Genomic DNA, 13,896 nt, shown 5'->3' with positions numbered 1-13,896 from the left:
GTTCTTTCTGATTCACATTCTCTTTATGCTCTTTCCCGCGGCATGATAAGTTCATGGTGGGGAGTCAAGTGATATTTCTATCGTCGCTCGAAGTTAAACGCTTTGTTGGATAACTCTTCAGTTCACAAGTGAAAACGGTCACGCATAGACATTGGTGCCACATAAGCGGCAATTGAGAACCATTCCTCTAGCGTGAATTTTCTCGCATTAGAAATTTGCGAGTTATTTTATTTTACGTTAGAATTTGTGCTTCATATGCGAAAGTGTAAATCTCATATTGCAGTGCTCTGATGTAATTTACAACGTTGCATTTTTATCTTTTGTGTATTAATATATCACTGAAATAGTGTTGTGACATTGTTAAAAATAAATCCTAGATCTGTACATCCTGCAACACACTGTCTAAGCGAGCAAGAAAGAGAGAATGTAAATAATATTTTTTTATGGAATGTGATAAATTATAGCGCGAACTGATAATGAAATAGTGCCTTTCGAAAAAAAAAGACACGTAAAAAATATAAAACGTAGAAAAGTTTTATTGAATAAATATTGTTGTATAGTTTATATATATATATATATATATATATATATATATATATATAGAGAGAGAGAGAGAGAGAGAGAGAGAGAGCTAATTTTACGAAGATTATATATTATACAATATATTCTATGTAATCTACATTAAATATAAAAAAAGAGACGCATTAATATCTCGCGGTAATAATAAAAATATAATAACTGTATAATAATTTACATATTTTTTAAACAAATACGGAAAATTTATAAAGATAATGTGTCTATAATTGAGACAAATAAAAATAAGCATCAAATATATTTTAGAAATATAACTTTGTGGTTTGTTTGAAAATAACTTTAAATCATAACATGCGTTTTTTAAAACCATTGTTTATTAATTTAACATTAGGTAATTGTTTTGCACAAATAAATGTTTCCAAAATCGTTAAATACAGTGATAATTTTATCACTATAAAAAGTTTCTTATTTTGTAATTAATTATAATTGCATAATCAAATTATTATTAGGGTGTCCGATAGCTCGCGCAACACCTTTTAAGAGAAGGTAGAGAGTGTTATTCTGAACAGAAAAGTCCTGTATCATTTTGCGATTTGCGCAATAATTATTAAACTATTAATTAAAAACGCTCAGTAAACGATATTATATATATATATATATATACAAAATGTCCGGTAATAATCGCTCCACCTCTCTAGGACTAATAGAGCAGGTCAAACTGAACATAAAAGTCCTCTACAATTTTGCGATTTGCGCAATAATGATTAAAATATTAATTAAAAACGTTCAGCATATGCTGAATGCTATATACAGCGCGCGCTCATACGCTGAGCGTTTTTAATTTTATTATTTATGAAAATGAATAACAGACAATATATAAGTAAAAAGCGATATTATTTTGACTTATTGTTAGTCATGAAATTTCTATATATTTATATATATATATATATATATAGAATGTAGATACATGTATACGTGTTTATATACATATTGTGACGATGTAATTGGTTTTTTTCAAAATTTTTTCTATATTTTACGGTTATTTTATGATTATATTTTACGTCTTGACGGCAATTACAATAGTGCTTTTTTTATAAAAAAAGTATAAATAAATATCTCTTCTAAATATTATTTGTATGACAGTTCTATGACATTAAAAAGTTGAAGATCTATTATTTTCGGAAATTGTTACCTACATTGTTTTGATATTATACAAATATTTTTCGTTATTGTACATTTTTAAAATTCAATTCTCTTATTGTTGTTAAACATTAATTTAACATTATTATTACTAATGATAATTTTTTTTAAATTATACCGCAGCAAAAAAAAAGTTGTGCGATAAATAAATATTACAAAGTCGATAAGATACATATTTATGTTTAAATAATAATAAATAAATATTTTACAAATATTTTTCCTTTCTAGGCATGCTTAATCTGCATGTTTACCTAATATTTAAATAACGATAATATTCGTATATAATACTAATCATACAAATTTTTGCTCATATTTACATTTTTTTTTACTATTTAAGAAATTGTTTTTAGTATAAAATTTTGTAAGATTTTTCCTATCTTTTCCTGTTTACAAAGATAACATGTCGGCAATCTAGTACATACAATGATAAAGCAATAAAAATAACGATAAATGTCCTTTGAACTTTGGATGAAAATTTTATATACTGTCTAGTCATGTTTATAAAGCGTTCTGTTCTATTTGATTTCTCTACGGTGAGTCAGCGTACTCAAAGTCATAATCGTTCTACAACCTACGTAACATTGCCATGCCCCTGACATTGATAACTATCGCTTGATATGATTAACTTGATTTTGAAACGGTTATAAACAAATCAACCAAAATGTATTACAACATAAATAAATACACAAAACATGCTTATGTATCTTATTGTTAAAAAAATTATCATTGTACAGGAACATATAAATATTATTACGTAATCGTCATTAAAAAACACACGAGTAGTCAATAATCATATATCTCACATTTTAAACGCGATATTTTGCCGTTTCATATAATGTTTTTAGAAAATTATTATATGTTCGAAAGTCTTTATATCAAAACATTTATATATGTATATACAGGGTGTCTCAAAATGACCGTATCACCTATATATATGTATATATAGTGTATATGTTGAATATATAACATATACATTATTATAACAAATATATTATACAAATATATTCTAGAAGACTATTGACAATTGCAATAAGATTCTATTTTAATATATTAGAATTTATACACAAATTGAAATATATTTCTGTAAGGCGCCTTTATTTAAAAAAAAGAAGAGTAGAAGAATATTCTTCTTTTTTCATACAATCATATAATATACAATAATTTTCAGAAGAATTAATTCCTTAAATTTTTATATTTACAAGATTTTTCTTATGTTTTGAATTAAAATTGTTTTATGTTACAGACAACAAGCAAAATTGATACTATATTTCTTTTGTAATTTATTAAAAAGTAATACTAAACACACATGTAAAATTGAAATAAACTTATCCATGGTTTTTACTGCCTAAGAAAATATTATAACTGAATGTAACGGATACAAAATAATAGCGTTCTTTAAGTTTTTATGTACTCGTAAATAGAATAATTTTATAACCATATTTTTTCATTACAAACGATTGGCTTGCATAATTAGCAATCTCGCGTATTGATACCACATGTTATCGCGTGATCAATATATAAAAATATTTAAAACGTTCTACTCATTCTATGATTTTTAAAATTTATGTAATTTTAAAAATCATAGAATTTTTTATCTTTTCATCATTTTAATAAATTAATATACATTATATTCATAAAGACGGAGGTCATTAGGACCTTTTTTTACATATATTGAATGTTTATTAACATAAATAGTTACGAAAAAATAGTTGATTTCCTTATGTTATTGTATCATTATATAATTACGACTAAATAATTTTTTCTGCTTTTAATTGTGCAGTAATGTCGTACTATAAAAAAAATGAAAGGAAAAAATGAAAGTCAAATTATGCTATGTGTACATATGTAACTATGCTATGTAACTATTTATGTCTATTGTAATAGATGGAATAAAAAATTAACCATTCATTAGAATTAAACTAGAATGTAGTTACTATAGATAATAATAAGATATTTACTATAGATAATGATACTAGAAATATTTATAGATATGAAACATTCGTCTTTTTTTCTTTGCAATGTACATACATATCATATTTATTATTAGAATTTTTATTAGAGGCTCGTAAACTATTATTATTAATATAATTTTTATCTTTATTTTATAGATTTCAAGAACTTCCTCTCTCTCTCTCTCTTTTCTCTCTCTCTCTCTCTCTCTCTCTCTCTCTCATTTAAATTATATAGTAATTACTTGTCGCGCGTTTGCAGAGTACAAGTGGCTTATTATCTATTGACACAATAAATCAATATAGTCGTTATCACAATAAATTATTGTTCAAGTATGGCGACTCATGCACTCCGCAGTATCCAAAGGTTAAGAGTACTAGATGCTGCCGTAAGGACGTTTAATTCCACATTAAGGTGTGCATCAACGTCAACACAAACCAGAATTATTGTGACGGGCTCAAATGGCGAGAAGATTTTTCTGCCTTCTAATGATATTTCTTATCCAGAAACTTTAGTTCACGAATTTGTTTGGAGCAACATTGAAAATTATCCTGACCATATTGCATTGGTAAGTTTAATAATTTAATAAATTATTATTTCGTATGATTGATAATCTATTTACGTGTAGCGATTCTAATCGAACGCGTCGTTTCTTTCAAGCAGATTACTAAATAAATTATTTAATGAAATCAATTGTGAGAAAATGAAAAAAAAGAAATTAAGAAAAAAAATATTTACAAAAAACGGAAAGTATGATTAAACGTAAGCGCAATCAACTGTTGAAACTATTATAGCGGCTATTATATTAGAGGCAAACATAATGTATAGAGACTTAACACTAACATACAATATCGATATTAATTTTATGACATATTTTGCGTAGGAATGTGGTATAAATGGCAAGAAATATACGTATGCTCAAGCCAAAGATGCGACAAATTATATTGGCAGAAGTTTGCGGAACATAGGTCTGAAAGAGGGCGATGTGATAGCATTGGTCGCACCTAATTTTCCGGACGCGATTTTAAGTTTCCTCGGAGGCTTATCAGGTGGACTCGTTATCACTCCAATGAATCCAAATTATACGGTTGGTAAGTTGCTTTACAAAATTATTTTAGATATTCTTCTGATTTACGCGCGATTCGATAACACAATACAAAATGCTATCAAAATAAAAAAAAAGATTTTCTACTATTTATATATTATTATACTATTATTTATTTATATGTATATTATTATACTATTTTGAAAATCAAATAAATATATCTGCATTATAAGAAAAATTAAAGTATCAAAGAATTATCAAATATTATTTGTTAATTATTATAATTAGATTATAAAAAGAATTAAAATATTAAAACATAAAATTAATGTAGAAATTAATATAGAAAGAAATTAATGTAGAAAGAAATAAATTAAATTTTTGTAAATTTAATTCTTAAATTAAAATTATTTATATTAACAATTAAACAAATCAAAAATTTTTAATGATGACTATGTTTTAAAATCAATTGCAAGAAAAGAAAAAATGAAAAACACATATGTACGTGTATGTAAAAATATATAAATATATATATATTGGGTTGGAAGGAAAGTAATGTCGTAATTTCTCAATAGAGTCTTTAATGTTTTTTTATAATAAAGAAATTTCACCCTAGATAATATTGCACGTTAGATGACATTAGATGGGATCTCTAAGTATCATTTAACGTACATGAAACATATGTGGAAGCGTTTGCATTCACTTAAGATCGAGAAAAAAATGGAGCAAAAGAAGCTATATTTTCGTTGTCTGATGCTTTTTTATTTCCGAAAAGGAAAAAACGCGACGCAAACGAAAAAGAAAATGTGTGCGGTGTATGGAGAAGATGCTGGAACTAAACGCATGTGCCAGAGATGGTTTGCAAAATTTCGTACTTGTGACACGGCACTCAAAGATGAGGACCGCTCTGAACAACCAGCTGTTGCTAATGATGATAAAATCAAGAATTTAATCAAAAATAATCAACGATACACGTGCGAGAGATTGTACAAATACTCCATTTATCGCGTTATCGAGAATTTATCTAAGCTGGGTTATGTGAATTGTTTTGATGTTTGAGTACCGCATGATTTATCGAAAAAAATTTAATCGCCCACATTACCACCTGCTATTCATTACTTAAATGCAACGAAAATAACCTAACCCAAATTAATTTTTAAAACAAATTATAACGGTTAATGAAAAATGGGTTATTTACAATAACGCTGTGCGCAAACGATCCTGAAGAAAGCAATCAGAAAAGCCGTTGACCACTCCAAAGCCTGGACTTTGTCCGGAAAAGATAATGTGTATTTGGTGGGACTGAAAGGGTGTCGTCGTTTATTATGAGCTTCTTCCAAAGAATGTACGGCTTAATTCGGATAAGTACTGAGCCCAATTGGAGAAACTGAAGGAAGTCATTTCAAAAAAACATTCAGAACTGGTGAATAGGTGTTTTATTCCATCAAGACAATTTCAGGCCTCATGTTTCTTTGACTACTCGGGAAAAAATATTGCAACTGGATTGGGAAGTTTTGCTACATTCGCCATATTCGCCAGACATTGTTTTTTTCTGATTACCACTTATTTCGAATCTTGCAAAACTTTTTTAATAATAAGACATTCACTTCTTTGGAAGACTGCAGAAATTATCTTCAACAGTTTTTCGATAAGAAAACGCACAAGTTCTACGCGCAAGGAATTATGCAGCTGGTTGAAAGATGGTGAAAGGTTATGGAAAACAACGGTTATTACATTATTAGATTAAAGTTGTTTTTAAATATAAATAAAATTGTTCCAATTTTGATCCAAAAATACGACATTACTTTTTATTCAGCTCAATATATATACATGTGTATGTGTGTGTGTGTGTATATATATATATATGTATATGTATATACAGGGTGTCTCATAACTAACGAGCCAACGCTCGTGAACAGATAGAGTACAGTAAATTGAACAAAAAAGTATTAGGTCATTTTGCGATTTTCGCAATAATTATTAAAATATTAATTAAAAACGCTTAACGAACAATATTATACATATGTACAAGATGTCCGGTAATAATCGTCCCACCTCTCTAGGGCTGATAGAGCAGGTCAAACTGAACATAAAAGTCCTGTATCATTTTCCGATTTTCGCAATAATTATTAAAATATTAATAAAAAACGCTCAGCGTAGGAACGCGCGCCGCATATAGCACTCAGCATACTGAGCGTTTTTAATTAATAGTTCAATAATTATTGCGCTAATCGCAAAATGATACAGGACTTTTATGTTCAGTTTGACCTGCTCTATCTGCCCTAGAGAGTTGGGGCGATTATTATCGAACATCTTGTAGATATGTATAATATTATTCGCTAAGCGTTTTTAATTAATATTTTAATAATTATTGCGAAAATCGCAAAATGATTTAATACTTTTTTTGTTTAGTTCACTGTACTCTACCCACTCACGAGCGTTGGCTTATTAGTTATGAGACACCCTGTATATATATACACATATACATATACATATACGCACAATATAAATAAATAATAAACGGTGATCATATTTGCTACAATTTTTAGTAAATCCAATACAGAGAAAATTTTATATCAAAAATTGCTATGGTATGTAGTAACTGTGGACCATTAGAAACATTCCAAGTTAAAATGCTATGTAAAACTGTAAAAGTTGACATAATTGATGTAATTTTTACGTAAGTGTTAAAAAGACGCGATTTTCCATAAAAAATCACTATTAATTTTAAACTAAATAATTTCCACATTGCGTAATCATAGAATTGCGTTCAAGTTTTGCACAGACATTCAGAAGAAATATGTAGTAGAACAGTCGAAATTTTCATGTTTTTGTCAATGTTTGACATATGACAATACATCCTTAAACGTATCATTACGCTATAGTGAATGGAAATGCAAAATTTTCAGATGAAATATCGAAGCAGATGTTAAGAGCCAATGCCAAAGCAGTTATTACGTCAACCTCAATTGCATCCACAGTGTTGGCCGCAACAAGAGCTTGTCTTCCACCTGAAACACCTTTTATTGTGATTGACGAGAAAACTGGTTCTATACCAGAAGGTTCAATACCTTTTGATGTTAGTGTTGAAATGGATTTATTAAATATATATATATATATATATATATATATATATATATATATATATATTTTGATAATATTTAAATGTTATAAACAAAAAATTACGGTAATATTAAATAAAAATAAGGAAAAATTTTTCACTCAAAATTTTTCAGGACCTCATAACACGAGGAAAATCACTGCCACCTATAAATACAAGTGCAACTTGCGACGATGTAGCAATTCTACCATTCTCAAGTGGCACGACTGGATTACCAAAGGGCGTTATGTTGACACATCGCAATCTGGTGTCTAATATCATGATGTGCCAATCCTGTTTTGGCGATACATATTTTTCTACTACAAGTATCTTCTATATTATTTAATAATTATTTAATTTTTAATTATACGTGTTGTTATTTAATCTTACCAAATTATACAAGTATAATTATTATAAATTATTGTTTATTATAATTTTACTTATAGAATGTTTTCTTTGAAATGACTTCTTCTGTTCTGCTAGTTATTAATTGATTATTCGATATTTATTATTTTCCTATATATTATTTTCCAATTTCTTACTTTCTATTTGTTTGTTATAGGTACATATCAAGAAATAATTCCCGCAATATTACCATTTTTCCATATTTACGGAATGAATGGTGTGATACTTTCGCGTCTTACTTTTGGTGCCAGAATGGTCACCCTTCCAAAATTTATACCGGAAACGTTCCTTAATGTCTTACAAAACGGCAAGGTAAATCAGCATTTATTGTGTGCATATTTTGCTCACTAGATTTTTCTGTAAACTATTAAAAATTTCGGTTAACGTGCAAAATGCTAGACTGAACGTTACTTTTAAAAATGTTTAATCCAAAAGTAAAAAATAAATTTTTTTGATTTTATTATTTTAAATTATTTATCATATAAAAAAATCTCAAATTTCTCAAATTTCTTTTAAAAAACTCATGAAAGAATTAACGTTTCAAATTTACAATAACATGATTAATACACTTTTAGGCAACTTCTTTGTACTTAGTACCACCGATTATATTATTCTTGTCAGTTTCTCCTCTCGTGAAAATGCAACATCTTGAACGCATTCACACAATAGTGAGTGGCGCTGCACCTATTGCGGAAACGGATGTCGACAAATTATTTAACAAATTCAGTATTGACCCCAGTACTATAAAGTTTCGTCAAGGTAAGCATTTAAAAAATTAAATATTTAATAAAAAAACTCTCAATCCGGAAACATTTATTGAGTTCTGCGAAACCAGTTTGGAATTGCATTTTCACACGCGCGAGCTTATAAAGAGACTTGGATATATTTTTTAAAATAATAGAAACCTCTAACAAATCGACATATTTGAAATAAAATCAATCAAAACGTATTAAATTTTATTGTTATTTAAATTAATATTGCATTTTAATGTACCGTAAATTCACAAAATTTGACAAATTTATTTTCATTGTATTAGTTTAAAAAAGAATACCGAAATTAATCAATGGAGACTGTTTCTGTAATACTTCTCTAAATAATTTTTACTAAAAAATATAAACATAACAATTTTTATTTAGTAAAATAGTTTTTTGCGTTAAGAAATTGCTTAATATTTTTAATTCAGTATCATAATACTTATATCAAGTTAATAAAATATTTTTCGGTTTGCAATTTTATTTATGCATATTTGAAATTACATATTTTACTTTGTCATTGTTTGCTTAATCTTTAATTTAATTATAATCATTCTTGTAGTTATTGAAAACTAATTTTTGAATCTAAATTTTATATTATTTTTATAAAACCTTTTATCCTATTAAATATTAATCAGATTATTAAATAGTAATCAGAAAATTACGAACTTGTTTTTATTTCATAATTGCTTTATTCTTATTCTATTTTAATAATTAAATAACAATCAAATAACAAAAATAGAACAATGACGTTAATGAGCTTAAAATGACAGTGGCAATGTGTGGGTAGAGTTTACGCTCTTTTCTGATTTTTAAGATATTTTAATTCAAATATAAACCAAAAAAGAAATCAATAGAATGACACCACATATTAATCTTAATTGTTTATCTTATGATCTATTATATTTAAACTTTTCTCCCTTAAACTCAGTAAAAATGTTATTGATTAAAATAACAAAATGACTAGATTTTATTAAAGATTTCAAATTTCACTGATTTTCAATAAAAACATTCAAATTTTATTGCTCTATGTTTTAATTTCACTGAATATAACAAAATTTCACTGAAACAGCCATTAACTAATAATTAATTCTTTGTTAGGTTTCACTGTTTGTTATGCTTATAATTGAAATTATTGCTTATCAGTCCTAATACCATCTGATTCTATTTAAAAAAGTTGAAATAATTTTTCAAGGTTACGGATTGACAGAATGTTCACCAGTATCATTCGTTGAAGATGGAAAGAAATTTTCAAGCATCGGAAAAAACATAGACGGTTGTTTAGCACGCTTAGTGAACATAGAGACTCAACAAGATATCGCGGTTCCTGGTGAAACTGGGGAATTATGGGTTAAGGGACCTCACGTTATGAAAGGATATTTGAATGATGAAGCCTCAACGAAGGCAACATTAACCGAGGATAAATGGTTGAAAACAGGCGACATTGCTTATTTCGATAAAGATTATGATTTCTTCATTACAGATAGAAAGAAAGAGCTTATTAAAGTTAAGGGATTCCAGGTAAGAGTTTGTTCTAGCAAGAAAAAAGGGTCTCTTTTATATAATATATACATTTGTTGTGACAATGACATAAATGGAACTACCTTGATTTTTTTATATAAATCGATTCTTATAAATATTCTACGTAAAGAGTTATGAAGACATAGTGGCAAAAATTGAATAGTTTACGCGAGATATTTTATATCTCGTAACTTGACATAATTTTACATAAATTAAGGAAGTATCTCGCAAGATAGTAATTATTTATTTTTTTTATTATCTTGCGTCAGTGCTTTTATGCGCAGAGTAAGGAGATTAGTATAAAAAACATAATTGTCTTTAAAAAAATGAATTTTTAACGAGTAGTTACATATTTTTTCTTGAAAACAATTATATGTATTTTTTTACACCATTATTATAATTCCTCTCATTATTCTGTGTATAAAATTATTAAGGTAATAAGAAAATGAAATTGTATGAGATATTTCATAATTTACATAATTAGATCAAAATATAAAAATATTTCCTAAAATATTCAATATTTGACCATTTATATCCTTATAACTTTTTAAGCAGATATTGCAAAGAATGGATTTGTATAAAATATTCAAGATTTCCATTTAAAAAAAATTTAAATTGATCTTGAAATCTCTTTACTACTTCCACTACAAGAAAAATTGTTTTCATTATAAGACGTTCCTCTTTCTATTAAATACTTTATATTGAGTTGGAAGGAAAGTAATGTCATATTTTCTGAATAGATGTTTTTAGTGTTTTTTATAATAAAGAAATTTCACCCTAGATAATATTGCACGATAGATGACATTAGATGGGATCTCTAAGTATCATTTAACGTACATGAAACATATGTAGAAGCGTTTGCATTCACTTAAGATCGAGAAAAAAATGGAGCAAAAGAAACTATATTTTCGTTGTCTGATGCTTTTTTATGTCCAAAAAGGAAAAAACGCGACGCAAACGAAAAAGAAAATATGTGCGGTGTGTGGAGAAGATGCTGGAACTAAACGCATGTGCCAGAGGTGGTTTGCAAAATTTCATACTTGTGACACGACACTCAAAGATGAGGACCGCTCTGAACAACCAGCTGTTGTTAATGATGACAAAATCAAGAATTTAATCGAAAATAATCAACGATACACGCGCGATAGATTGCACAGATACTTCATTTATCGTGTTATCGAGCATTTATCTAAGCTGGGTTATGTGAATTGTTTTGATGTTTGAGTACCGCATGATTTATCGAAAAAAATTTAATCGCTCACATTACCACCTGCTATTCATTACTTAAATGCAACGAAAATGACCTAACCCATTTTTAAAACAAATTATAACGGGTAATGAAAAATGGGTTATTTACAATAACGCTGTGCGCAAACGATCCTGAAGAAAGCAATCAGAAAAGCCGTTGACCACTCCAAAGCCTGGACTTCGTCAGGAAAAGATAATGTGTATTTGGTGGGACTGAAAGGGTGTCGTCGTTTATTATGAGCTTCTTCCAAAGAATGTACGGCTTAATTCGGATAAGTACTGAGCCCAATTGGAGAAACTGAAGGAAGTCATTTCAAAAAAACATTCAGAACTGGTGAATAGGTGTTTTATTCCATCAAGACAATGCCAGGCCTCATGTTTCTTTGACTACTCGAGAAATAATATTGCAACTAGATTGGGGAGTTTTGCCACATTCGCCATATTCGCCAGATTGCTCCTTCTGATTACTACCTATTTCGAATCTTGCAAAACTTCTTTAATAATAAGACATTCACTTCTTTGGAAGATTGCAGAAATTACCTTCAACAGTTTTTCGATAAAAAAACGCACAAGTTCTACGCGCAAGGAATTATGCAGCTGGCTAAAAGATGTTAAAAAGTTACAGAAAACAACGGCCATTACATTATAGACTAAAGTTGTTTTTAAATATAAATAAATTTGTTCCAATTTTGATCCAAAAATACGACATTACTTTTCTTCCAATTTCAATATGTATATAATATAACGTTACATAATTTCACACGTACAATGAGTTTGAAGGTAATTTGATAATATCTTATTTCTCAACGTTTAATGTATTTAGGTATTTACCTCTTTTGTCGAATTTAAAATATTAATTTTTCTTGAACGAAGGTACCACCAGCGGAATTGGAAGCATTACTACGAAGTCATCCAGATGTGAACGAAGCAGCAGTGATCGGAATTCCACATGCAAGGTATGGCGAAGTACCGAAAGCGTTCATAGTGGCCAGCAAGAGTAAGAACCCTACGGAAGAAAACATTAAGAACTTTGTGAAAGAAAAAGTCTCTGATTACAAGCAACTCGAAGGTATATATGTAATAACTCATAATTCTCAAAAATTTCATTAGCGTCGGAAAATTTTTAACTCCTTTGTAACTTTTATTGTTAACTAACCATAAGCTAACTAAATTAATAAAATATTATAATTTTTAGAATAATTATTATCTGGATATCCAAAAAGTATACTAAAAAAATCTCTAATTTTTTAAATATTATATTATTTTATAATAATAATATATTATTTTTAATATTTTTAATAATATAATAAAATTAAAGATCTAATACATAATAAGAATTTACACAGATGTGAAAAAGAACTAGATAACTAAAACTTTAAGACTCAAGTTTTGCACATTTTTCTTTTTTCAGGTGGGGTTACATTTGTTAATGAAATCCCGAAGAATGCTACTGGAAAAATTTTAAGATCAAAATTGAAGAGCGAGTATCAGGCTTAAACTTAAGGCCGAAATTTAATAAAAATTCTTTCTCCTTAATAAAAAACTGTTTATAAAATGAAATCAATAATATAAAAAGTTTCACGTAACGATATGTATATGTATGAACGGGAATATAATTTTGCGGGTACATATGGCGTACATTTTGCATATGTGCAATGTATAGTTTTTTCCAATAAAATTATACAATATATATACATATTGTATATTTTTATTAGAAAGTATACATACACGTGCACGCCTACAAAAGATCTTGTATGCAGTACTTCATTGGACATCATTTGAAACGCCAGAATAATTAGATTTATTTTAAATATGAAAATATAAAAAAAATGATAATACATTCCAATCTATAATTTTGAAAAGCAAATATTAAGCATAATATATAAAATAAAGAAAAGGAAAAAAATTATTTAGTTGCTTAAAGATAGTAAAAATGTTTATCTTAAAATTGTATTCTATTATTGATATGTTTAAATTTAAAAAGATTGTTTTAGATTGTTTTGCATTACTCTGTACATTAAAAATATATATTTTTGTAAAAGAATAATATACTTTTCAATCCAGTTGTTAAGTGTAATAAATATAATTGTGATTTAGTAATCATTATCATTTTGATATGTATATATATATATATATATATATAT

At 27.5% G+C, this 13,896-nt stretch overlaps 1 protein-coding gene across 6 annotated transcripts; it reads left to right on the top strand.

The window, feature by feature from the left end:
- Positions 1–116: 116 nt before the first annotated feature.
- Positions 117–13,660, top strand: LOC140670496 (probable 4-coumarate--CoA ligase 1). Of its 6 annotated transcripts, none has more exons than XM_072901145.1 (10): positions 118–292; positions 4,018–4,252; positions 4,568–4,775; positions 7,636–7,805; positions 7,963–8,152; positions 8,389–8,543; positions 8,807–8,990; positions 10,179–10,504; positions 12,626–12,821; positions 13,164–13,660. In XM_072901145.1, exons 2-10 carry the CDS (start codon positions 4,019–4,021, stop codon positions 13,247–13,249), a joined length of 1,749 nt encoding a protein of 582 aa, XP_072757246.1. In that variant the 5' UTR covers positions 118–292; position 4,018; the 3' UTR covers positions 13,250–13,660. The 6 variants fall into 6 exon arrangements, with proteins under 6 accessions (XP_072757261.1, XP_072757246.1, XP_072757236.1 ...); XM_072901135.1 differs by having other exon boundaries at positions 3,946–4,252; XM_072901124.1 differs by having other exon boundaries at positions 118–426.
- The last annotated feature ends 236 nt before the right edge of the window (positions 13,661–13,896 follow it).

Source organism: Anoplolepis gracilipes, chromosome 1 (genome assembly GCF_047496725.1).
Source record: "Anoplolepis gracilipes chromosome 1, ASM4749672v1, whole genome shotgun sequence".
NCBI classification, from domain to species: domain Eukaryota; kingdom Metazoa; phylum Arthropoda; class Insecta; order Hymenoptera; family Formicidae; genus Anoplolepis; species Anoplolepis gracilipes.
This window is presented reverse-complemented; position numbering and strand designations above follow the sequence as displayed.

Bases quoted from the DNA above. Each gene is read 5' to 3' on its own strand.
- LOC140670496 (XM_072901145.1), top strand. From the start codon at position 4,019: ATGGCGACTCATGCACTCCGCAGTATCCAAAGGTTAAGAGTACTAGAT. The intron at 7,806-7,962 runs GTTAGTGTTGAA...AAAATTTTTCAG, and splicing joins AAGGTTCAATACCTTTTGAT to GACCTCATAACACGAGGAAA. The intron at 12,822-13,163 runs GTATATATGTAA...TTCTTTTTTCAG, and splicing joins TGATTACAAGCAACTCGAAG to GTGGGGTTACATTTGTTAAT.